This window comes from Varanus komodoensis, unplaced genomic scaffold (genome assembly GCF_004798865.1).
Source record: "Varanus komodoensis strain SLA01 unplaced genomic scaffold, ASM479886v1 scaffold42, whole genome shotgun sequence".
Lineage (NCBI taxonomy): Eukaryota > Metazoa > Chordata > Lepidosauria > Squamata > Varanidae > Varanus > Varanus komodoensis.
Genome location: NW_025335972.1, coordinates 5980140 through 6007534, shown reverse-complemented (window position 1 = coordinate 6007534; position 27395 = coordinate 5980140). Strand labels below are relative to the sequence as shown.

Genomic DNA, 27395 nt, shown 5'->3' with positions numbered 1-27395 from the left:
AAGAGCCAATCTCAAATTTAAATGTTTATTGCAGGAAACAAACCCTGCTTGAAGAAAAAATAGGGGGGGGGGAGAACACATTTATGGCTCATCCAAAAGTGGGGGACGGCATTTATGATTGCAGGAAGTGCCCAAACTAGCAAATGACACTCAAAACACAGAAGGGTTTTGGTCTCCTTAAGAGGAATCATTGCCCTGGAATCAATAATCCTCTAGCATTAGGGAAAAGCAAATCCTATAGAAGACTTCTACCTGCTAGAGACTCCTCACAGTTTCACCACTTGGACCAACAGAGCTGCTGTGGAGGGCTCCAGCAGAGCAAAAACAGCTCAGCTGAAGCTTGTGCGATCTGACCATACAACTAGCCTGCAAGGAGGCAGGTTCTCCAGAATATCTGGACCAGTTGTGTGTTTCCCACCTCGCCTACAGAGAGGCAACACAGCTGAGGATGTGGTTCCACCCACAAACCAAGACCAATACAGTCAAGGTCATCGGGGTAACTGTCTAGTCAAAGAGATGGGGAAAGAGATGGGGAAATTAAAAACAACTTTTAACAAAGAGGTAGTTGAATCTGACACACAGTTATGGCAGGAAATGAACTACTGATGTAAGTGCCAACTCTGGACCTGGCTTCATAAGACAATCCATGTGTAACGCTCGTTATCGGCAAGGAATTTCAAAGAGCATCCTGCAGGGGAAAGCAAGAAGACAAGAAGTTAGCAACATTCTGCAGTCACAAAGTATTCTCTTTAGGCAGAGTCAGGACTGAGTATCCTTGCACCCACATTACATAAAGGGAGGCACAGGAACACGCCAGAGCCTAAAGTTATTAATGAGATTTGTGGAACCTTCTTACCTGGAACTAGAAGCCAACATGGCCATTGAATACCACAACTAGATGAGCCACTGCCAATGCAAATGAGCAGCAGAGGAACAAGGAAGAGCCATAATGAGCTCCTCCACAGGAGGACGACAGGTATGCACTGAGATACCACGGAAATGTGGTAGGAGCTCACCATGTGTAACAATCCCTTTTACTAATGAGTCTCAGGTACATGGAGTACCACCCCATTTTTTCTTTGGCTTGAAGAAGGCTGCCATGTCAACACTGTCCAGCCAACAACAACCTCTGCCCCTTAAGGAAGTTACCCAGAAGCCTCTAGTGAAGAGTTGAGGAAAAGGGTTACCTTTATGGAGCGCCTCATTAGTCATCCTGTTGACATAGCGACCACTGCTCTCAGGTACCAGCCACTTCATTACCATGTCAACGCAGCTTTTCCTGTAGGAGCTCCACACACTGCCACTGAGGGATGAAATGGAGGGGAAGTCAGCAAACACAGCCTGCCACCAGGGGGCTCCAAAGGACTTGTGTCATCTGCAGAATATTCCAGCTAAAACCAGTATAGTGGAGAAGTCATCGCTTCCTTCCACTTCTTCACAAACCTTTATGTATTACAGACTGAGTATATGTTTCAAAATGTATGTCTGTATCTGCAGCCCCCCCACCCCCAACTGGAAACAGTTTTAGCCAAAGTGGGAGGGTCACAGCATTGCATGGTGATTTCATTTAGTCCTCTGTTGCATTCCAGACAGGCTGTGGGGTGCAGCTGTTGAATTAATACATGGGATAGCAAACCCTATGGTTTAGCAATGTGGTGTATTAAGTACCTTTTATCTGCCTTTCCCCATACTCATGTCTTTTTTCTAAGCAAAACAACTGTTGTAACCTTTTCTCATAGAGGGGTTGCTTCAAGCACATATCATCCCATGCATTAACATGAATCAAATTCCCATTTCAAGCAGAGGTATTTTCCAGCCTTACAATTTTCAAACCATTTCCTCTGTACATAAGGATACACAAAGTAAATTCAAAATCCAGTACGATTAATACCAATGCTAGATTATTCCCAAAAAATAGAGGCTGCAGCAAACTAGATGCAGTGGCTAGGATGACACTATGACTCATTTGAGGGTCATGACAGAACATGGAAAGCAGATTTTTCCCTGAAATGGCACTACGATTAAGAATGTCTGTACAAACTGAATCAGAGGAATGAAAAAATCAATAGTAAAGGCAGAGGCAGAAAAGGAGGTTTAAAGTGTTTGACTTTTTCCACTTTAAGCTTTAAACACATTACGGATAGCTGAGGAAACATCAGAGAGAAATAACTAGCAATATCCAGGATACCAGAAAAAAGTAGGCTTCCAGTATCAAAACTACACAAAAGATGAGTATACTGAAAGTATAGGGTTTTTTTGTTTGTTTTACTTTCTCATAACTGAGAAACTATACATGGTAAACTCAGGATTCTCTAGCTCTGCACATTCTAAAGGCCAAAAGTTCTGAAGAGAGACACTAACTCAGTATTTTCACTCACCCTGAAATTCACTTGTATCATAAGGACATAAGAGCCATGCTGGTCCACCTTTCTCTTCACACAATGGCCAGCTGTGCCCACATGAAACCCACAGACATGAGTGTACAAGCACCTTCCTAACCCAGCAACTCCTGTACATGGATGTATTGCCTCTGATACTGGAGGAAGCATATTACCATCAGACCAAATCTCTCTTAAAAGCCAACCTGCACCTTGCAGAAGTGAATTTAACAGTTTAACTAAGCACTGTGTAAAGAAGTATTATTAGTACATTGCTTTTATAACCCGCCTTTCTCCCTCACTGTGAGGAACACAAGGTGGCTTTAATAGCTTTCATCCTCACAACAACCTTGTGAAGTAGATTATACTGAGAGATAGTGATTTGGACCAAAGTCAACCTGTGAGCATTATAGCTGAATGGGGACTACAATCCTGATCTTCCAGGTCCCAAGTCCACCACATTTTTCATTTTTTTTCAGATGTAGTGACCAGAACTTTGCACAGTATTCTAGGCACAATTGTTGCACCATAGATTTTTATAAAGGGACTATGATCTTGGCAGTCTTTTCAATTCATTTCCTAGTTATGCCACATGTGGTGTTTGCCATTTTCAAGGCACTCTGCATCAATACTTTCATGAAGCTGTTCCTCACAAGCAAAAGAACTTTCTTAGTCACTGCTAGCTCAGATCACATCATCTCATAGTTGAAATAGGGCTCTTTTGCCTCAGCATCATTTAACACTTGCTTATTGGTGTACTTACACAACGAAACATGCTATGATCCTTTCACCAATAAGTGAAATGCTATACTTTGAAAACCTTTTTCTAGCAAGGGAAAGTATGTGCTCCTGCACAAGACTGCTGCAGAGGGTGGACATATGGAAAGAGGCTGAATTTCACAGAAGAGGACAAAGGAAGAAAAAGTTCAATACAAAAAGAATAACTACATTCAAGAAGCTACAAAGAAGTGATGCAGTTTAAGATGACAAAGACACAATAAGAGTAAGATAGGATTAAAATACAAAAGGAAAAAAAGTCCAAGTTTTGAGGGTCTAAAAAAACGAGAGAAATTCCAAAAAGAGGTGCAGCAGGAGCAGAAGTTGAAGTGGAGTCCAGAAAAAACACAAGGGAAGCATTAGAAAATATCATGTACAAACACTTGATCTGATTAATCAAAAACAAGAATTAAAACTTTAGAGGAAAAGGAGGCAAATTAATGCAGAATCATGGTTAACCAAAACTGAGGGTAGCTTCAGCAATTAAAAAGACACAATGTTAAATGAACAAATGAATGTTCAGTGATCTTGTAGGACTTCTTTGTAATCTCCAGAGATGCGCTCGGGACTATATAAAATTACCAGATGGTTCAAAATATGTGGGCTCTATCCAAGGCTTCCTGTATTCAAACAGAGAAATGTCTCTCACTATTTACCTTGCCCCTCTTTGTTCCTAAGTCACTGGTTTTCTACTTGTTTGGGGTGCAATGTCCAACACTTGGGGCTTTGGAAAGTTTTCTCCACACACACACACACCTTGTCCACAATTCACACAGACCACCAACAGTATTGCTAATGAGCCAAGAAGAAGCCTCTAGAAGCAGCTGCTCAAGGTTGGCTTACATATGTATAATATTTGGATTATTACCTCCTAACACAAAGTTATCTGAGCAGCTTGCAATTAAAAGTATAAAACAATTGAAATACCAAATAAATCACAGTATAGAATAGAACAGAAAGCTCCAATTTCTACCTCTATCAAACTTGGGACTCTTTTTATTATTGGCTAGAGAAACGGGACTTCACCTAGATTTAAATATGTTTTTAGGTTATCATAAATGGAAAGAGAAGGGTGTGGGGACTGACCCAGTGGGCTCGATGTTTTGATGATGGATGTTGTTTGTAGTTCTCTTTTGGTTTTTTTAGGATTATAATTTCAAATAAAACTTATTTAAAAGAAAAAAGAAAGCTCCAATTTCTAAATGGAAAGGTTTAAAATACAGTTGTTTAAAAAGACTGGATGGACAACCACTCTGCACCCAGAGCCAAAGAAGATCTCAAAGAAAGCACTAGGCAAGTCTTTCTGGGAAGGCTGTGCCACTACGGTGAAGGGACCCTCTCCTGGTTGTTACCTGCCTCATTTCATCAAGCATTTGGAGAGGCTCTCTCCAGACCTAGCGGTGTAAATAAGAGCACATGGAAAAGCCCTATCCCAGGGCAGGCCACATAATAGAGAGCGCCCTGCCTTATACCTGGTTTGCCCTTTGACTTCTGTGAGGTCTCCCACGCTGACTGTAACAAAGATGCCAGTGTTCAAATCCCATGCTACTTTGAGGCTGGTGTGGTAAGTCTTTGGCCTGCAGCAAATCAGAGGGTCAAGTTAGACAAATAGCCTTATATGTCACCAGGAAACAAATGAACACCTATCAAGTAACTATGCCTCAACATCATTTTTCCAATCTCATCTGCTACCACGTCTTATCAGACCTACACCAGTCCACAACCTGCTCTCATCTCGATTGACTATCAGGTTCAGAAAACAAGGAGCTACTTGTCATGGGTTAAACATCCACAACCCCATTAGAGTTGTTGGATCATGCAAACCCATCACACTGTTGACTCATATTCAGGTTGTGATCTACAACAATTGCAAGATCCTTCTTTTTGTAGTACCGTATTTAGTTCCTTTTTCCTTTAAGTGCAGAACTTAGCATTTGTCCCTATTAACTTTCATTCTGTTGTTTACAGCTCAATGCTCCAACTTACCAAGATTAGGGATGTGTGAAGAATCCACTCTGCAGGATTCTCTGGGCTCAGCTCCCCAGACTCTGCAGTGGCCCAGAGTCCCGAGTTCCTGGTGAGCACTCCCAGTGCTTGCAGGGCGTACGCCAAGAATCGAGTCCCACCACCCTACCCCAAGGTAAAGAAGTTGGTTGATGTGCATGGCACCTGGTGCACACCCTCACAGTGCTACTGCCACTGGCAGGAAAAGGTAGGGAGGAAGCTCAGCCACCACAAATGGCTCCTGGCGCATGCACGTGCAGTGGCCACTCTTTCATGCCACTCTTCTGCACCACTGTCACTGCCACCAGTAGCAGCAGGAGGGGAAGGTCTGTCACCCTCAACGGCACCTGCTACACATGCTCACGGTGACCTTCTTCACTGCCCATTACTACAAGCAAAAGCCGCAGCAGTGGGAGTGTATGTGCCAAGTGCCATTTGCAGTGACCAACCTTCTTCCTTACCAACTACTCCAGGCAGTTGTAGACAAGAAAGGATGCCAGTTGTGTAATCAGAGCTCTGGAAGCATCTGTGGACTTCCTCTTGGCTGTTTGCTTTGAAGGACCAGGTCAAGCACAAGAGGATGTCCAGGAGGGATACTTCTCCTCAACCCTATCCAAAATCCTCTTGAATCCTATTTCCTGTTCTGGACTATTAGCTATCCCACTCAGTTTTGTATCATCTGCAAACCTGGAAAGCATTCCCTGCACTTCCTTATCCAAATTATTACCACCATAGAAGAACACAGGGCCCAAAACAGAACCGTGTGGTACTCCACCTGTTACCTCTCCCCAGTGAGAAGGTGTCACTGTGAAGCACTCTTTGAATCCAAGGCTGTAGCCTACTGTGGATGCACCTGATAGTTGTTCCATTTAGCCCACTATTAGCTAGTTTGCTAATCAGGGTAGCATAAGGCACTTTGCCAAATGCTGAAGTCAAGATATATTATGTCTGTTGCATTCCCATGGTCCACCAGGGAGACTACTCAATCAAAAAACAAGATCAGATTAGTTGAGCAGGATTTGTTCTTGACAAATCCATGCTGGCTTTTGATTATCTTTCCATTGTTTTCAAGGTGTGTGAATGCTTTATGAAGTGCTCCAGAATTTTCCTGGGGACCTCCTTTTTTTCCTTCATTAGCCTGGCTCCAGTCATCTGGCACTCCATCCATCTCCCGATGATAATTGACAGTAGCTCTTAAGAGTTCTTCTGCCAGTTACTTTTTTTTAAAACTCTTGGACGCAGTTCATCAGGGCCTGGCGATCTGAACCTCATTCAAAGTAATGTGGTGTTACTTAACCCATTTACTTATCAATCTAAAGGGGCAATCCTACCCCTTCAGTTTGTACTTCACCTTTGCCATGGAGGTAACTGACCCTCTTTGGGAGAAGATTGAGCAGGAAGTAAACAGGAAGTAGGAACTGAGCACTTTTGCCTTTTCTTTATCATCTGTTATCATTTTGCCATCATTCATTGAGTAGCTGAACCACCATCTCTTTCTTCTGTCTTCTATTATGGATGTAAACTTTACTTTTTTCAGCAACCCTTGCTAACTTCAGCTCATTGTCAAATTTAGCCTTCCTGATGCCATCCCTGCAATTTTGTGCTACCTGCCTGTACTCTTCCTCTGCAGCCTGGACTTCCTTTGATTTCCTATACATGTCCTTTTCTGTTTTCAAGTCACTAAACTTTTTGAGAAGTCACACTAGTTATTTTCTCCTTTTTTCTAACTTTTTGCTTGTTGGAAATGTTTGTAATTGTGCTTTTAGAACTTCCTTTTTTTAAAAAAGCATAAAAGGGGTTAGAGCCCTGTATATTAACCCATATTCTTCTGGTTTTGCTCCAGTAAAGAGGCCCCAAAAGTTTCACACTTCAATTATCAGAACCTTATCATAACTGAGGCCTTTCATGGCATGCCAAATATGCCATGCACTCAGAAAGATAAACAGAAAACCAAAGAGGGCTTGACCTTACCTGAGCTGCCCCTCTTCATCAGGAGATGGGAAGGCTAGCAGCAAGAGTCCAATATTGATGATAACTTGGTTGGTTTCTGGACACACCTAGAAAGACAAGTTCAATGGCTGACAACAGAAGCTTTCTGTTCTAGGGCTGGAGCAGGAGATCAGTACAAACTGTTGGCCTAACACCTATCAGAAAAACAGCCTTGGGATGCAGACATTTGTTTCATTATGTTTCTGAAGATATCAGGATAATCTAACCAATGCTTTAAAGAAGCAACAACTTCTTGAGAAGATGGAGGATTATGCTCTTCACCTGGACACCCTCTTGTTAGTTGGCATCCCTATATGCAAATGCAAGCACATGTGTAAATACATGCACAAGAATGCACAAGCATGAAGTAGCTTGGCTTGGGAGAACCCAAGCCACACAGGCTCAAGAAGTTAGGAGAAGGATCTAACAGAAGAGAAGAAGGCCATGGGGGCAAGTCCTCAGGTCTCTCCCAGAACCGCCACTCCCCCATATGCCTGTCTGTGAGGCCCATGCACTACTTCTAACATGGAAGATATACTTCTCAGGAAATGAGAGGAAAACAATAGAAGGACTTGATGCTGAACTACCACAGAGCACTGTCAGCTGGCCATCTCTGCTTGAAAGGAAAGAAGAATTCAAATCAACCTATTTAAAAGGGGAGAAAAGAGGCTCTCCCTGTTACTAGTCAGAGAAAGTTGTCTGAGGCTACGACAAGAATGGCCATTCCAAATGACAGGCAGGACACAGGAAGCCTCAAGGTCAAATTCTTGGCCTGCAAAACCAGCCGAAGTCAGAGAGTCAGACCAGCCAGTGATCCTCAGGGAGCTACCACAACTGATTATTCACATTACCAAAGAGGCAAATTCTCTCTGAAACCCCACTCCCCCTCACTACTATGCCACCAGCACTGCTTTCATCATAGAGGAGTTGGAAAGGGCCAGAAGGCCTTTGGGTCCAACCCCCTGCTAAGTGCAGGACAGTAAGTTACACCATCCCTTTCAGATAACCGTCCAGACACTTTTTGAATGCCTCCACTGAAGAAGAGCCCACAACTTTCCCAGGTAATAGGTTCCATTGTCATCCTGCTCTGACCGTGAGGAAATTCTTTCTGGTGTTTAGTCTGAAGCTGGTTTCTTTTCACTTAAGTCCATTATTCCAGGTTCTGCGCTCTGGCATGGCAAGAAGAAATCTTGTCCTTCCTTTTTGTGACAGCCTTTCAGGTACTTGCTATGAATCACCACTCATTCTTCTTTTCTTGAGGCTAAGCATGCCTAGTTCTCTCAGTCTTTCCTCATACGGCTTTGCCTCTAGTCCCTGAATCATCCTTGTTGCACTCCCCTGTACCCTTTTCTGGCTTTTCTGTGTTTTTTAAAGCTTAGGTGCCCAGAATTGAAACACTGTTTAAAAAGTATGGGACATTCAAACACCACCCGAAGGTGAAAAAGCCAGAGCTTGTCCCTGGTGGATGATAGCCCAAGTTGGCACTGGCTATACTCAATGGTCACAGCCAGAGGATTAAAATAAGATTCAGTACTATAAAATAGTATGTTCAATGGCAAGCAGACTGAGGATGCTGGTACTTCAACTTATAATGCAAATCATGTATCTCAGTTCTCCCCCGTAGTACTTCTGTTTCTTTTGCTAATAAGACAGCAGTAGTAGCAAAACAGTAGCAGTTTAATGCAGTTAAATTAACTAAGGATAAGCAGATTTCTTGGAGTCATGGCTGAACACATCTCAAGGGTATTAAGGTGGGGAAGGCTGCTCAAAATCAAGTACTAAACAATCTTCCCTGCTTCAAATTGAGGAACTATTAGTTGGATCATGCACCCACCATATTCCTACCTCCAAGATGACAATATCATAGTCACTGAAGGAGCAAAACTGCTTGGACCATGAGGCATCATTCCGGATCACCTCATTAATGACATATTCAAAATCCAGAGTCAGCTGCTCCACTGTTAGGTATTGGCCCTGCACAGGTAAGAAAAGATGCAGCTTAAGTAAAGAGGAAAAATCTCCACTACCAGCTTCCTCCAAAGTCTGTTCTCAGCCAGACAGCTCTTACTTGTCAGATATTTACAGAGCACACAAGCACGTGTTCCTTTAACAAAAAAATCTATCCATAACTGGCAACACCCAATAGATTTCCTTCAGCCAACCCTGCCCCAAAGTTCTTTCCAACAGAACAGGATTTATTTCAATGTAAATAAAGTTTTAACTGGAGATTTTAAAAATGTTAAATCAGATTTCAAAGAACAAAATAATCAGCTGCACTTGGGCTTCTTTTTGCAGAACTAGCCAGCTACAAATGGAAATTGGAATGTAATGCATTTTTAAAGAAAAATATATAGTTACAAACTCTTAAAATTAAAACCACAGTCTGTTTATCAAACACGTTGATCTCAGGACTGTTTTACTACATAACAACTGAACACTTTAAAATATGGCACAACAGATGCGCTGCATTGATTATAGGTAGGTTGCTGCTGGAGGTTAGAGAATGGCAAGTTTTTCTAGACAATGGGGCCCAACTTCTATCCTATCATGGATCATACACTGTGCCCAGCTAGACAATCATGTGTCTTTATATTACACTGCTAGCCATGGTATAATCTAAGTACTATGAAGGCTCTCTTTGGCTGCAAAACAATGTATTTCATTAGTTATATCAAGTAATCAGTATTCACTATTGATTAGGAAATGTACTAAGTAACTTTACAGCAGATTTCCAGTTGACAGGAACAAAAGAACTTCCACTGATGGAACAGAAGAAGCGGGGGTCATTAGTTCATACAACAGTTGCTTGGAGAATGCTAAATCTAAGCTATCAAAACTATATTATAAGCAGAGGTGTAATATCTATTCAATAAATGGTTTTATATTACAATCCCAAGTCTTCAAATAGGAAACATCATCTTTTACCATGCCCCAGTAAAGTTATGAACTATGCTACATGAAAGACAACATTGCCAACATTTGCTTGGCATCTTAGCCCAAGCCTAAATCAGGTAGTAGCAGTAATTATGAAAGTGATCATAAAGAGAACGTGTATTGAAGAAGCAATCATTAAAACAAATATTGGCACTAAGCGAAACAAAAGCTCATATAAGCTGTTAATAAACTGGAAGCTGAGCACAAAAACAAGAAGTCAAAAAGCATATGAAAAGTATTAAGTACTTATTGAAAGCATGCATTAAATTAATGGCTAAAACAATTTCTTGATACATTAAAGTCACTTTGAGGAATCAAATCCACACAACTCCATCTAATTAAATTAGCCAGTCCCAGAGTTGTATTGTCAGGAAGTTCCATTTTACTAATGATGTTGGATTTCAAGTCAAGAATTTCCTTTAGTGATTTCCTCCATTGAGAGAGCAGCACCTCCCTGGCAATTGATAGGAAGGTTGCAAAAAATACCCTCACCTGACAAACAGCCTTCTCCTTCAGCAGCTTCAAATTTCTTCCTCGCAGGTCAGTCACAACAAATGGCAGGGAGATTTTGTCATCTTCATACTCTGTAAATAATCACAGTATGAAACCAAGCAGAGGATAAACTCTACACAGATCACAAAAAACCAAACACCACCACAAATTTCAAGATGAAACTCCTTTGCATAAAGCTCACCACTGGGAAAAATGAAAACAACAGAAGTACAGCCAAAATAAACTCAGCTTCTGGAAAAGGATAATCCAAATTAAATCTTCTGTTTGTTTCTTTCTGACAACCTAAAGTTGAGACTGCTTTTGTCAACCATCCCAGTAGGCACAAACAAGACGTTCCTTTTCATTCTTACTGTATAAACCTCCTCATGCCCCTCAGCTATGAATTCCATATACTTCTACCCTGCTTTGTACACTGCCCTATTTTGGAGCTCAAGGCAAGATGCACTATGTGGAATTCAAGAAGAACTTAAAATACAATTACTTTATTTTTTTAACATGCCAAATGTTTACAGTTTCTCTCATCTAATTTCACAATTGCTCTGTGAGATAGGTAAGTCCAACAGACAACCACAAGCAAAGTCACCTAGCCAACTTCATGGCTCAAAAGGAATCAATCCCAGGTTTCCCCACATCAGTCCAATTAAAGAAGGATGGCAGTATGCTTCAACATGCCCAAGCAAGGTGGATGCAAATACTGCAACATACTACTCAGAATTTTATCCATTTGGAATTCCAAGTATCCCAGTTAGATTCTTGGAAGATACTAGGTTCATCTAAGTGTACATTCCAAGTACTTCTAACTAAAGCAGTTGCAAACAGCACACAAAATGAAACTTAAACTTTCAAGGAAGCCAGGGACTATGTACGCTACGCAGCTGACTGATGGGGCCCTAAAAACTTTACAATGTACTCTTATAGGCAAGATATCAAATGTCTAAGGCCATTGATGCTATAAAGTAACTCACAGAACTACTGAGTGTGGATATACTGGATGGCTGCATACAAGAGGTGACTCGCGGAAATCTTATGGAAAGCGGTGGATTAACAGAGACACATGTCACAAGATAAACACCATCTTGGTATAAGGGAAATTCAACAAGAAAGAGGTACCATAAGAGATCTAATGGAATCTGAGAAGCTGATTTTAATAAAACCATCTTATTAGGACAGATTTGCAAGTTATTATTGCAATATGATACAGAAACTGAACATGTTAAAACTTGTATGTCAAGTTGGATGCAGAACCTGGGAGAAGAGATACCCTTCCATCAATTCATGGCTATCTAAGCATGTTCTTTCCTTGGTGTATCATCCCTAAAGAAATTCAAAAAATTCACAAGAATTATCTTGTCAAGTGTTAGAAATTTAAAGAAGTAGAAGGGACTATCATATGTGGTGGTCCTGTAATAAGGTCAAAAAAATTGTAAAGAAATCCATACTTAAATAAATTACATTTTGGAAATTACCTTTCCAATGAATGTGAAGAATATGGTATTGACTATTTTACCAGAAATAGGGGAGATTTATTTAACAGCAGTCAGACTTACAACTGGGGCAAAATGAAAAATAGAACATTGGAAAAATAAGCTAACTGAATAAGCAGTGATGGTAAAATTATCCAACTATGTAAACATAAGACCAGTAAAAAAATTTAACAATAAATAGAAAGCTTATTATACATATTTTAAGTCATAAAAAGGGAATCCAGTTAAAGAATTTAGTGTTAAATGGAAAACCTATTATGTTTTTATTCTATTCATAATTGAAAGAAAAAATGGAATCTTTGGATATCATTAACACATAATGCATACAGTGATTAGATTAGTATAATTGTTCTCTCAACTGAAGAAGGGTAGAAGAAGGGGAGAATGGGAAATGGGTGGAGAATGGAGGAAAACAGGAGGAAAGGGAAAAGTTATTTTTAACTGTAACTGGGTTTATGGATATGATGTGGGATGAACTATAGCTTACTCTTATCTATGTTAAAGCTATTTTATTGTGGAATTATTAGTTGTATTTGGCTATTTGCCAATTTAACAAGCATTATTTATAATTATGTATTATCATGTAAAATTGTAGGTACAAGTTTAGACAATGTAATTATTATTGCTGATTCTTTGTGAAAGTCCCGTATCTAGTTTTAGAAGCAATTTTTGTACAAGGTCCCTTGGTAACTTTTTCTATGTTTTTCTTCTTTTTTATAAAAATAAAAATGATAAAAAGGTAGGATATAAATCCAATGTGACGATGATAAGGCAAGAAGATTTCATGATACAGTGATGCAAAAGAGTTTCTGACAGAATAGAAAAAGTTTGTCCTTTCAGTAGCTTGCTCTGTGGTGGCGCCCCATCTGTAGAATGCGCTCCCCAGAGAGGTCCGCCTGGCACCGTCGTTATTTGTTTTTCGGCGCCAGGCTAAGACCTTTTTATTTAAAACTTATTTTAATTGTTAAATTATTGAATTAATTAGGATTTTAAAATTTTTAGCCGAGAGTGCACCGGAGGTTTTTAAATGATTTTTTTTAATTGTTATATTATCATTATTTATGTATATATGTATTCTTTGTGAGCTGCCCCAAGGCTTTATTGCGATGGGTGTGGCATAGAAATGCTATTTATAAATAAATAAATAAAGGACCATCACCACAACCAATTCAAATGCAATGCCTATGGTATCATCACAAACTTATCACAATCCCAGTCACCAACCCCAACAACAGAGCAACTTCAGTGGGCAAAGGATTCCCTTCTATTCTGTCTCCAATAGCACCTCTTTGGACAGTCTAGACAGAGCAACCTTCCCCAACCTAGCAGCCTCCAAATGTCATGAACTTCAATACCCATCAGTACCAGGCAGCACTGCAAAATAGTCAAGAAGCCTAGGAGTTGGTAGTCCAAACTAACTAAAGAGCACTTGGTTGGGGAAGACTGGTCTAGAAATCCAAATAAGCACATCTGGGAGAACCTGCAAAACCAGCATCCTAGGCTTGTCAGACAATCAGATGAAGTCAGAACAGATCCTTTGAAATGGCTTTAATGAATGGGTTAGAGCATCTAATTTTCTCAATAGACATGTTTCAGAATATACATGTGCAGAAGAAAGGTTTCTTCAATACTCAGGTTCTTCTACCTAGAGCTACATCCATCTTGTGACTGCCCTAGATACAAGTTGTTCCAAGGCAGGAAAGTCAACATACCGAGTTTTGGTTTTAAATTTTTAAAAGTCTGAAATTGTATAGCAATGCCTGCTGAAATATACTGAGTAGTATAGCCTCTATTTTTTTACCCATGGGTATATGTAGCTGAGCAGGCTCTCTATGGTCCAGGGTTTTAGTTATGTGCTGTTTTTTGACCTTTGCTATGACTAATAAATTTCACAAGATCCCAGTATATTCACTTAACTTGCAAAACGTATTCAAATTACAGAATTCAGCTTTCCTTAGCACAGAGTTTGATGTTTTTCTTGCAAGAGTACACACATTCCTTCCCTTGTGCATCTATAAACATACTGCCCAACACTCAGACTAGGAAAACAACGAAAATAAAAAGCTAGATGTGTACCCAACATTCTCTCTGTCAAGCCACATATAATTATCAAAACTTTCCAGAGCCCCTACTCTTGATAAGGGAAAAGAATTAACTCTTAAACATGGATTTTATTTCCAAAAGGTTCAACAGCTGCATGCTAGAATTATGAACAAAGTATGAGGATTGACTCCATTAAGGAAGCCACAACCTTGCATTTACAAGGGATGAGCTGGGTTTTTCAAGGATGACATTCTGAGGACATTATTCAAAAAGTCAATGTAAGGTCAAGGTGACATGATGGCACATAACAGCAACAACTGTTGGGCCAATTCAAATCTAGGTTACCAACAATCCATGCCTCAGTGCAACTCTGCTCCATGCTAACTGGAGTAGATAGCAACACTGTAGAGAATATTTCTAGAACAAATGTCCCTCAGGTAGCTATGCCACACTTGCCCAAGAATGGTGTTGAATGAATGGTGTACAAGGAAAACCCACAGGTGGCATAAGAAGGAAACAGTTTCTTAGAGCTGTACAATGATGCAGCATAGGAAACATTCCTAGGGCTGTTCCATATAAATAAAGTCAAAGGCAATGTGAGTCTGATTCACTGTACACGCCATAGGAAAGGGCATCTATCCATCAGCAGAGTTCCATGCTTTTTTGCTGAGCCCCTTGGCTTTTGCCCACGGAAATTCAAACCACATGACCTGCTCTTCCCCCATACATTAAATTTTGCTTTAGGAGGGGCACTCACCATCCTCTGCCTCAGAGGAGTCACTGGGTTCCAGGACATAGCGTAGCTTGGTATAGTTCACATAGCCAGGCTCTGCAGGCTGGCTTTCCAGTTCGGCAGTGGGAGAATCTTTGGGGGACCCACCCACATCAGATATGCTGTCTGCACCAGAAGGTGTGGAGCTGCAAGTGCCACTGCCATGCAAGCAAGACCCCAAAGTTTTCCCCAGTTCCCAAGAGGCTAAAGTGCCTTGGCCCAGGGCCACATCGGAGTCAAGAAGGCAGTCAAGCCCCCTGCCTGCCTCCACTGAAGCAGTGCCTTTGGCTTCTTTGGCCCTCCGGAATATGTCCGCAACAAATTCCTTTGCCATTGCTACAGCAGGAGAGACATGGTTTTCTATATCCTGCAGAGGCACAGCAATAGGCTGCTGCAGTGCAGCTCCACTCCGGCAAGAGCAGCTGTCTTTTTCCAGCCTATCCTCTGAGCTTGCAGAGCACTGAGACGAAAGAGCTGTGTGGCCAGTTTCACCAGCAGGAGACCAGGGTTGACGACTCCTGTCATAAAGGATTTGGCAGAAGTTGCTGTCATCTGCAAGGAAGCAACAAAGGAAAAGGAAAGTCACAAATATTGAGCCCACTGCAATTTCTGTAGCAAACATTTCCAATCACCATCAGAAGTAGCTTAGCCTCAAATATTCGAATACAGTAATAGAAGAGATGCCTAGATTCTGCTCTCTCTTTGGGAAAGGATTATATATGGTGATAAGACATAAATAATGTAGTGGCTGTATCAAAGACCGTCTTGCCTCCCCCTTTCCACAGACTAGCTGTACTTTGGATCAGCCAAACTGAAACCTGCCAGTTTTGCAGAGGTCACAACTATGAGGATTCCAAGATCAAGCAACACAGAAACTGGCTTTGCTCAGAGACAGAACATATATGCATATTGCACAAACACCTCAGTTTCAATTCTTGACAACCCAGTTTATAGATCTGCAAGACATATAATTCTAGCTTAGATGGACCAATGGTACAAGTGGTTATTAGGCAGTTCCTCATCTTGAACTGTAGTCGCTCAGTCTATATTTTATTTTAGTGCAACCAAAAGCACAACACAAATGGACAAATATTGATAGGACCTTGATTTTTAGGGGCTGGGGTCACCAGAAAGTGGGGTGAGATAGGGAACATATTTAGCCTCCACTTCAATAAATTGTCATCTACCCACTACTTTCTTCCTTTTAAGCAAACTGCTTCTTTTCTACCAAGAAAAATGATATGCTGCACTTGTAGACATTGCACTGGAGCCAAAACACATCTATCCCCACGATATTCAGTACCAACATTCAGCACTTCAGAAACTACCACAGAGATCTTGCAAGGATACAGTACATACTTAATCTTCAGCTCACCAGAAGATCTATATGACTCCTTTTGTGATGAAACTGTTTTTGGAAAGCCCATCTCAGGGGGACTTGCCAGCATTGATTTTATCTTTTCAGCAAAAGCTGAAGAACAGCTATTTTAATAGGCTTTTTAGCTGTCTTGTGTTTTAACCAACCTGCCTCTAGGTTTATAGAGCATCTACCTCTATTTTCTAAATGTTCTATCATTTTAATTTTATCATTGATGGTTGTCAGACCCGCTGAAAACCATGCTGGATAATTTTTAAATTTTTTTTTATTTAAATCAAATAGATTTTTCCTCAAAGAGCATTTTATAAAAAAAATCACCTTTCCTCACAAGTCTCAAACTGCTACCAATATAATTGCATTTGAGCAGCCTATTACACCATGGTATCTGCTCACTTTCTCAAAACAAGCTTCTTGCCCAACAGTTCTTTTTAGTAAATGGTACCGATCCTTCATACTGCCAAAGCACACAGCACAAATATGCAGCTGCAACAGGTCTCAAAGCTTGCCTGGCATGGAGGCTGACCAGACTCTCCACACAGGACCATCAGCATCTGTGCAGTGCACATCACACTTCCCTACGCTCTTACCTGGTGTATGCACAGAAACAGCACAGGCCACTAGAGAGTAGCTGGTGTTTAGTAGTACCACTTGGTCCTTCTTGAGTTGGAATGCTGGCTGGAATGTGGGAAAAGGGTATACCACTTGGTACTTGGTGTGCAACATGAATCCATGCTGCAAACATTTGGCATTTGGGTCACCTGGGGAACATATAACAACGAAACATCAGCATTAATACAGGGCGAACTAGGAACACAGGGAATAGTCAGGGAGAAAGTGCCCTCCATAAAACATGTTGCAGAAGGTTATGGGGTTTTATTCCCCAAAGGGCTAACAGAATATCTCATGGCAGAAGTAATAGGCAGATCTCCAGAATATATACAGGAATGTAACATGTTTGGAGCCTTAGAACAGGGCCAGCACTTAAGTTTGAGTACTATGTAGATATTCACAAATGTTGATTTTTGTACCTTTTCAATGCCACACATTGATTATTGGCTTCACAGAAAGGAACAATTAGAGTCTACCACATTTAAATAACTGTTTCTCTCATTGTGCTGGTTGTGAATTTCAACCAGACCTTTTAAGATTTGCCATATTGAGAATACCCTGTCAAACAATTCCTCTCTGCCAGCTATGCCTCACCCACCTGGATGTGCAATGGCCATGTCCCTGCAGCTCGGACAGTGCACAAGAGGCGGCATGGCAACTGTACTAATGTAGATATCTCGATGGTTTTCATCGCTCATCATCATGTTCATGAGTAGGCCATTGGCTGAACGGGTACTACCAGGAGATAGGAAGTAGTTGTCATTTTCAAAGAAGGCTACAAAAAGTTTTGCCCACCCACCTTCCAGTTCTAGCCTTCAGATAAAGGCATTTATTCAATTAGTAAATTCAAAAGTCACTTACTGTATGAACCTAATTACTTTCCTACTCAGAAATTAAGCACAACAAATTTTAATGTTATTTACTTCCTAGGAGTATAGGCTTGGAGGGCAATCCTATAGTCCTTGGAAAATGTCCCAAAGATCATGGTGATTTTCAGGGTCCCCCTCCTGAAAGTGAAGACACTGCTATGATCTCAGGAAGAGGGCTCTGGATTTCAATCCTCCCCAGAGTGGAAACTGTTTCCTGATGTAAGAAATGTGATTTCAGGGAGGGGGAAAGGGTTGAGAGGAGAAAGCTATGAGAGGAGAGAGAAGAAGAAGAAAGGCCAGAATATATGGAATCCTGTGGCCCTTCCAGCTCTACTGGCTCCAGCTAAGTAAGTAACTATTAGGCTCAGAGACCCATCTAAAGGATAATAAGAAAGGACAGAGAGATGAAAAAACATCTGCTGCTGCTCCTGTCCTGCTCGCAGCATTCCAGCAGGACATAAGAGTATTCTGAAATTTCTGAGAGATTCCCATAATTGAAGGTAAATATCCTGTACTGCCTCAAGAAGAATAGCACTTTCATCCATTTACAGCTCAATAATATTCAGTAGATCCATTTTAAGCAAAGACCAATCATGGATCAGTTCAGATGGATTAGAATGAAAATTAGACATGAAAGGAACAGAGAAGAATCTACTGTAGGCAACATACAAATGAAAAATGCATAGAACATAAAATGTATAACCAAGTCAAAAGTATTGGTCTGCCTATTTCAGGATTTTTGACCCTGACCGGTAGTAGCTCTTCAAAGCCTCAGAAAGGGATCTTTTGCATGTACTCCACAACTGAGCTACAGTCCATCCTTTACAGTCATACTAACATCCATCAGTAGCAAAGGAACAAGAAGCTCCTAAACTAAGAGTCTTGTGCTTTCTGGATTTATCCAGGAAGCTTAAAGCAAGTGCAATAAGCCCCTGATTTTCACACCAACACAGACAGCTCAAGGGGCAGACATCACTCAATCTTAACATCAAGTTTCATTAAAAGAAACATACTTGAAACCAAAGACGATAACTTTAGAAGAATCACTGGGCCATTCACAAACAGTCAGGTACAGATCACTGTAGATTTCTTCATCCTGGAACAATCGAACCTGGCGTACCTAGAGCAGCAGGCAAGACACTTTCTGAAACATGAATGGGTCTCAGAAGAAATTGATAAGTAGGAGAGGCAACAAAAGCTACAAGGAATGCCAAAAGCTATTAACTGAACATAGTTCCAATATGTTTTGGGACTACTCAGCCCTTATTCAAGAGTATATCCGCTATGTGTTCACAGTGTAGTAGCTATATTTTAAAACAAGTATAGTGTGGAAAAAGCGGAGAGAGATATTTTCCTTTCTCTCATACTGGAACCAAAGCTGAAATGTGAAAGAAATTCAGGGTACATAAAAGGAAGTAAGTCATGTAACACATAAAATGGAAAATTTGCTACCATAAGATGGACTGATAACCCCCTTTTTGAAAAGAGATTAAACAACAGGTATACTTCTCAATACCAGCTTTCTAGAAAACACAAGTGAGAAGGCATGTTGTGCTATGGGTTTCTCACTGGACTATCTGGCAACCTCCTGTCAAAACTGAATGCCAGACTTTGGTTTGACCCAGGACTGCTTTTCTTATGTTCTTAAAATTGTTGGATCAGGATATTTACATATTTTATAGTTTCCTTTGCTCAGACCCAGATTTTTTTGGGGGGGGGCAGTTACCCTTCCAGCAGGCAATTGTTTTAAACAGCTATTCTGTGTATAAATTGCCTGGTTTGGGGAGGGGGGACTATGGCTCCCTCTAATCTCCCCTGAGGATCTGGACCTGTCTTTGCTTCAGGTTTTAGTAACATCACTTTTTATGGCTTACAGGCTTGTAAATAAGCTGACATTAATTAGCCTACAAGCATTTTGACTAGCATGCCTGATCACAAATATCTGCAACAGCAGTTTGTGCTACAAATGGGCAATTCTTCCAATTTATACAACTGTCCCTCCCTGATGACCTAGAGGTCATTGTTATCACAAGCAGATTTGTGGCTATTTACAAGAAGGTATCAGAGAAGAAGCCCTTAAGGACACAGCTAGCACTAGTCAAACAACTGCAAGGTAGTTTTTTGTGATTAAAAAGGTTTAATGTTTGTATACTAGCTTTTATTTTTATTTTTTAAGCACGTGAACAGAGAAATTTTATCTATTCCCAAAATACCATGCAGAGAGAGAGACATTTCTTAATTAAACTCCACCTAAATTCCCTTTTCCCACCTTACCCCCAACCCCTTCCTAGTTTCTTCTGCCTTATTACATGTGTACTCTTCAGGGCTGCCTTTTTCAAATAATATGCATTAAAGTTATTATCATAATTCTCAGTTAACAGAGACTCTGTTAAATTCTCTTTACTCCTCCCACATATATGCTCCTCTCAAGGTAACCCAATTTTCATGGTGGGAATAAGGCAATTATGTGGCTTATTTGCTGAAACAATAGCAAAGCCTTCCCTTTTATTTCTAGGCTCAGCTCCAACTGCTAATTATGACCTTTAAAGCAATCTTTGGTTTGATCCCAAAATATCTGAAGGACTGGTTTCGTCCATATGAATCTACCCACTCACCAAGGTAAATGGAGGGCATCTTAAGCTTTCAATAGAACCCTGCAGGCTGTCCATCAAAGACCAGAGAGAGAAACTCTTCTCAGCTTCTCCTAAGCTGTGAAACTCTCTCTCAAGAGAGGTTAGTTTTACTTTCCCTTTATTAGCTTTCTACCAAACGGCAAAGTCTTCACTTTTAAAAAAAATTTTCAACCTTAACCTGGCCATTATTGCTTTTACTCTACAATAGGTTTTTAAAATGAAGTTACAGAATTGCTTTATCTTGTATCACATATATCAGGTATTTTATGAGTTATTTTATTAGCTACCTGAAATTATCAGAGCAGGTAGAATGCATATATAATTAAATAAATACATTATTGAGCAGGGGTCCTCAAACTTTTTAAACAGGGGGCCAGTACACTGTCCCTCAAGACTATAGTTTGAAAAAAATATGAACGAATTCCTAAGTACACTGCACATTAAAAATTAATTAAAATTTTAAAAAATTACAAATTAATTACAATTTTCAAAAATAATTTAAAAATGTTTGCTCCGCTTGCTCAGGCTGCAACAGAAGCCCAAGATGAGGTGGGGAAGAGCATGGCCTTATTCAAGGGACATAGCTACAATGTTTGCGATCGTCCGGGAGGGGGATGGGACAGTATGATTATGCTCCGGGGGGGGGGGGAGATGGATGTGATTGCGCTCGTGCAGGGAAGGCAGGTGCGACTGCAGCCATCTCCCCCCCACACACCCGAGCATGACTGCAATCATGCCATCTCCCCTGCTTGAGCGTGACTGCAATTGTGGCCATCTCCCCACTGAGTACACCTGCACCAGCTCAGAGCTTTTGGACGTATCTTATTTGTAGTGCAAAAAACCAGGAAAAAATACAATATTTAAAATGAAGAACAATTTTAATCAACATCAACTTATTAGTATTTCAATGGGAAGTATGGGCCTGCTTTTGGCTAATGAGATGGTCAATGTCCGGTTCCATATTTGTCACTGCTAGTAGTAACAAGTGATGCAAGTTTGCACCAGTTAATCTGGATCTGGCTGGAGATTTCAGATGTTTCATTCAGGAAAAAGTCTGTTCACAGACACAGGTGCTGCAAAAGATGGTTGTCATTTTGAGTGCATGCTCCTGAGATTCAGATATGTCTCAGAGGGGGGAGATGCATAGAAATTAGTAAGGCTGCTTGACTTGTGACTGCTTCAGAGAGTCACAATTCTGTAGTTTGGCCACTTCCATTTGGTAAATTGGATCAACAATTTCAATGTCAACAGAAAATGGGTTCCGAAAAGCTGTTCCTGTTCATGGAGATGAAGCTCTTTAAATTTAATTTGAAACTCATTTTGCAACATTTCCAGTGAATCCACACGTTTTGTTTGGGAATGCAACTGCTGGTTTTTCCACCAACAGGTTCTGAGTTGTGGGGAGATGGCAGAAGTTTTCCTCCTTCACTTGCTTAATAAGGAGGTCTAATTTTACTTCAAATGCTTTCACATGTGAATGCATATCAATGATGAGCTTCCCCTTTCCTTGAAATTGCACAGATGTCTCTGCATATAGTTTGTAAAGATGGACTCGGGTTGCAGGGCTTAGTGAATATTCAGTGAGTTTTTCTCTTTTTTTAAACCTGTGTTACATTTTTTTAATTAAAAAATGTTTGCTTTGGCTGCAGCAGAAGCCCAAGATAACACTGTGCCGCCTGCCGAAAGGGAGAGCGCGACAGGAGACTCCTTGCTACCACCCTGCTTCCAAGCCGGAGGAAGGTCCCCTCACAGGCCCTCGCCCGGCTCCAGAAGGGGGAGCAGGAGTGGGAGGCCGGAGAGGTGAGCGCAGGGCAGCTCCCCTGGCTGGGGGAGGGCCACAAGGAGGGAGGTAATGGCTGCTTTCCGCGGGTCGAGACAAGGGGAGGCGAGGGACGGGGCCATGGCTGGCCGAGTGGGGCACCTCCTGCCTCTCCCCGCTGCAGGGGGAAAAACATGGTGGCCACTCAACGGCAGCAGCAGCTTGGGCCACAGCCCAGGGACATGGCTCATATAGTTAAAAATATATTTTAAAAGTTATATTTTTCTTATCTTTTTTTAGTGTTTTTGTCTTTCTCTCTCTCTCTCTCTTCCCACTGCCCTCCTCTCTTCTGATTTTCCTACTCTGAATTCAGAGCAAACGCATGTGTGCAATAGGGGGAAGAGCCGGCACACGTGCAGTTGAAGGGAGCTGTTACAATTTGGTATGTGTGCCAGCTCTCTGCTAGTCTCTGAAACTGAAAGAGTTTCAGAGAACGCCTGTGCTGGCTCAGAGTTTCGTTTGGAGATCGTTTTCTCCAAATGAGTCCGAAAGCTCTGAGGCAGGCCAGGTAAATGATCTTGGCGGGCCGTATCCAGCCCGTGGGCCGTAGTTTGAGGATCCCTGTTCTACAATTATTAGTAAGCAAGGAGAACAGTCACTCCAGAAAAGAAGCTTCCAAAACAGCTTACTTCCTTATCCAATTCTGAAAGCCAGCCATGACGGTAAAGCCAGCATCAAGAAAAAATTACAAACATAACTGGCCTAAGTTGATAATTATAAAGAATACAAATACACCCAGGGGTTTTCAGCACAATATGAAGAACATGGCACTATTTTTTTAAAAAAAGCAGGCTACACAGACATTTGCCTTTTCCATTGCTTTTGAAACTTCAAGTCTCCACAGTCTTTTTGTTAGCCACAGATTGATTAGCTGCCAGTGTTCAGATGCCTAACTGTTCCAATGATCAGTAAAATCTAGTAAGAATGTATAATGGCAGGTGCATTCTACACTGGCTTCTATAGATGTAATTCTTCATAGTTAAATTTCATCTTGGATCCACTCAAGTTTGCACACTTTACTAATATGTCTCAGGTACCCAGCTTTTTGATGGGAAGTCAGCTGAAATCTTACATAAAAATCAAACTTGCTGCTTCCTTTTGTGAAGATGCACTCATTCCTTTAATCCTATTTCCACTGCCCAAATGCCTTCCAAAGAGTTTTGCCAAAGACAAGACAAGCTGTGCTTAATACCACAAGCCAAGCCAATTGTCACGACTCTTACAAGCACAGGAAAGGAATAATATCTAGCATCGTATCACATGCATTGTGGCCCATACCATTTTTAGCTTGCTGTGGACATTGAATTCCCACCAGTAGAGATGGTAAATGTAGAAGGAGAAATCATCATCACCACTGCTGCTGGTGTAGGACAAGACATATCTCCCACACTTAGAGAAGCCAAGGAAAATGTGCCTGCAATGCAAGAAAAACAAAATAGTCAAGTTCAGACTGTAGGACTTTAAAGTTCACAGCTCACATATGCAATGAATCCTTTCATCTCTAGGATATGAGCCACATCCATGGCAGCTCAACAAAGGGTGAACAACACACCGTAACCTTACCCTGCACACAAGAAATGTTCATCAACAATGCTCTTCAGAGACACACAAACCCTCGGTGGCAGCTTACGGAAGAGGCGAGGTGAGAGCTGTCCGCTGATCTGCAAGGGGTATCAAAGCTAGTAAAAAAGGTTCTCTTAAGGATCTCAAGACCAAGTGTAATACACAATGTGCAAGATGATGGAAGAAAGGGGGAACTGACCACATCAGGGCCACACAGACACTAATGACACTAAAACAGCAGCATATGCTGTAATCTTGACAAACTACAACTTTAGGTGCAAATCAAGGGCAAGCCTTCCTGGACAAATCAGCTAGACCTCTGTTTTCACAAAAATGTCACTACCTTACTCAAGGATTGGGTTGGCACAGAAAGAGACTTAAAGTGGACAACTTTTGACTTACATCTTGACAGCAAAGTTCATTAAAAGCATTAAAGCAAAAGGAGATATTTTTGGATGGTAAATGTCAACAAAGTGTCCTTGGCTACTAGTATTGCCTCTCCACAGCAATTATGGCCTGCACTATGCTTTCTATACTTCTCCTTACTACTCAACAGTTAAAAGTATTTTTCAAGGCTGGGTGATCATAACACTTTTGCTTGATCCATTCCCCTCCCACATTAGCACCACACTCAGCCAAAGTATTGTTTAAATTCCACTAAATTATCTCATTAAAATACTTCCTTATCTAGCCCACAACAATTCTTTAATTAGAAGTCAGCAATAACAGAAGCACACTAGAGACTGAGGCAAATGTGCAACCCCCAGTCCACCACAACTTTTGCCAAATTATGCTCCCTACCTGCCTCAGTGTACCATCTGCGAAATGGAAATATCAAGTAAGTAATCAAGAGAAGGCAAACACTGTTGGTCCTACATACTGGATTAAGAATCAATGAGTGAAGTTCAACAGGAACAGGTCCAAGGAAACAAAATTATTTTTGCTAAACTAGACAAATGTTTAATGTTCATATGACGTGGAATTAAAATACAAGATCGAGAGGTGGGAGCCATTAGCTTATATAAGGTTTGACATGTTCATGGAGAACAGATCTGACAAATGGCTACTAACTGCAATAGAAAATTGAACCTTCATATGTGTGTGCGCACACACACACATGAAGACAGGATACTGAGGATAATCCTCCAGTTTCCCATCATCTGTATGCTCTGCTTGTGAGCTGTCAAAAGGTATTTATACTGCTGATGAAAAGTACTGGTCTAGATGGCCATTAGAAATACTTCACCAAGAAGAAACAACAGTATTAAAAACTTATCCCTTTTTCAGGTGGGTAAAAGTGGCCAAGAATAAAGGACTTAACTAATACTACCCAATGAAGCAGAATCTAAACCAGGTTCTAACCAGACAGCTTCTCCACAAATACTAAGAACATAAGAAGTGCCATGTTGGATCAGACTAAAGGTCTATTTGGTCCAGCAATCTTACCAGCTGCCTGTGAGAACCCCACACAAGTAGAGACAGTGGACCATAGCTCAAAGCACCTGCCTTAAGTGTAGAAGGCCTCAGGATCAATCTCCTGTATCTCCATGTAGTGCTGGAAAAACTCGTGTCAACAATACCAGGTTAGGTGGACCGAGGGTCCAACTCAGTACGAGGCATGCTCTGAAGCAGGACGTGAGCACAACAGCACCATCCATCTTGTGTTTGGCCCAAGCTTTCTTAATGGAATTACTACATGCACCCACTTCTCCCCCACTACTATAGTGCCACCCACATCCCCTTCTCCATCTGCGGTACATTTTAGGGTGGATAAAAATGATTTTTAAAATATTAAAATCAGAGTTTTAAAATTTACATCAGAGTTTTTTATTTACATTGGATTTTTAAAAAAATGCTTTCTGAGGAAAATCTATCTAAAGATAGTTTTCTAATTAGGATACATTATAGTCCAAAGGTTATTCATCCTGAAATAAAGATTAGTTTTTAATTATATAGTATGAGACTGTATATCCGTGCAATTTTTAAAATTTTTGGTAAATGAATTACATTATGAATAGATTAATGTCATGCTCTTCCAGAGGTTTCTCGAAGATTATTAGGAAATTTGTCTATCTAGATGGTATCACACATGCTTGGTTTGACAGTTCTCAAAACTTGTCTGCAGAGATCACATGTCTCTTCTTCACAACAAAAATGTTATAAAATAGAGTTGAGAAAAAGATCTTAATTCAGTGTTCTGCAAATCAACCCCTTACCGATTAAGCGCCAAGTTTAAAAAAAAAAAATCATCGAATAGAAGATTGTTTGGAATGGAATAGATCTGCACAAGAAGCTAAGTGTGAGGAGGGAAGGGCAAGCAGTAAACATGAAAGTGAAATCTTTTGTGCAGAATACTCTGCAAGTCTTTGGATCTTTGTGTATAGCCTGAGGCTGATCATATTATTCTTTCCCTGGAGGAGAAAAACAACAATGGCAGCAGGCTGTAAAAGAGACCCAATATGGGAATATATTAATTAAGTTCCTCTACCTATGGGTAAGGCAGACATGCATGCAAATTATGTAGAAAACCATGATCTAAATCTAGTCTTATTGGCTAGTGATTTAAATCGAGTCCACCCTGGTACATTTGTACTTCCCCTAAACATACCATATTTGATGCTACATCCTGCCTTTGCCTGTAGTCTATCCTAACACCCCTGAAAGAAAGCATGACTGGTTTGAACCCACGTCCTAACGGTCAAAGTCCAGCACCCTGCACATTTCCATTACACCCTTCATCTCTATTTATCGTCCCTTTAATATACTTTTTATCTTAAAGAATTTTGAACTCCAGTAGAAACGCTGGCACTCACCACCTCACGCATTTTCCTTCCCCAATTTACCTTGAAAACCCGGGCTCCAGAACTCTTATTGGTATTACCACACGCAAACACATCCCAGCACAAGCCCGCGAGCAGCAACCCTCCATCCTTCTCGGTGTCACGCTACCCCTCCCTGGCACACTGGGTTCTTCGCCCTACATATGCACACAGAATATACACACGGCGAATTCCGAAAGGGATTAGACCGCAGCAGCGAAGACAAAGGAGTCTTGCAGCACCTTAAAGCCCACTTCATCAAAGGCAAGAAATGTTCTCCTCAGACAGTAGACACACCACCTGCATTTCTCCACCTCCATAAATCGAATTTGAAAATAAGCAAATTAATCTAGTTTCTACCTCAGACAAGCCTCACTCAATTTACTCCGAAACGCTAACTGTTTTCACCTTATCTTCGTAACATCCCCCCACACGCGCCGTCGACCGGGGCTCCCCGTCTGTCTGCCTCCCTCTCCTTCATCCCACTCTGGCCCTCCCGCTGCTGCTCGGTCCTCCTCTCCTCTCCCCCGTTCCCCGCCCCCCAGCCAGACCTCTCCCGCTTTTGCTTCCGCTCACCTTGACGCGCTCGAGCTGCCTCACCACATGCTCCCGCCTCCCCCCGCGCCCCGACTCCGCCGAACCCCGCTTCCCTCCCGAGGCGCCGCCCCGCTCCGATTTCGAGCTCGGCGCCATTTTCTTCCACCTCCTCTATGTTCATCACCCGACCCCCCCCTTTCTTCCCTCCTCCCTCTGGAGCCCACACAGGGTCCCTCCCACCGCTTTTCGCTCATTGGCCAGCCCTCGCACGTGA

General features: G+C 41.3%; 1 protein-coding gene across 2 annotated transcripts; it reads right to left on the bottom strand.

Moving 5' to 3' along the window:
* Positions 1-11: 11 nt before the first annotated feature.
* DCAF15 (DDB1 and CUL4 associated factor 15) lies at positions 12-27278 on the bottom strand. 2 transcript variants are annotated; one of them, XM_044443568.1, is made up of 13 exons: positions 27161-27278; positions 23766-23863; positions 23481-23616; positions 18764-18870; positions 17480-17616; positions 16860-17030; positions 14880-15446; positions 10575-10666; positions 8994-9122; positions 7131-7216; positions 4628-4732; positions 1188-1303; positions 12-688 (listed from the first exon to the last, which is right to left on the bottom strand). In XM_044443568.1, exons 1-13 carry the CDS (start codon positions 27275-27277, stop codon positions 633-635), a joined length of 1917 nt encoding a protein of 638 aa, XP_044299503.1. In that variant the 5' UTR covers position 27278; the 3' UTR covers positions 12-632. The 2 variants fall into 2 exon arrangements, with proteins under 2 accessions (XP_044299503.1, XP_044299504.1); XM_044443569.1 differs by lacking the exon at positions 27161-27278 and adding an exon at positions 26827-26979.
* Positions 27279-27395: the final 117 nt, after the last annotated feature.

Excerpts from the sequence above, each read along its gene's own strand:
- DCAF15 (XM_044443568.1), bottom strand. The coding sequence starts at position 27,277 with ATGGCGCCGAGCTCGAAATCGGAGCGGGGCGGCGCCTCGGGAGGGAAG. Across the intron at positions 9,123-10,574 it reads AGGAGAAGGCTGTTTGTCAG|GGCCAATACCTAACAGTGGA; the intron begins GTGAGGGTATTT and ends TTACCTGTGCAG. Across the intron at positions 1,304-4,627 it reads GAAGTCAAAGGGCAAACCAG|TGGCAGTGTGTGGAGCTCCT; the intron begins GTATAAGGCAGG and ends TTCATCCCTCAG.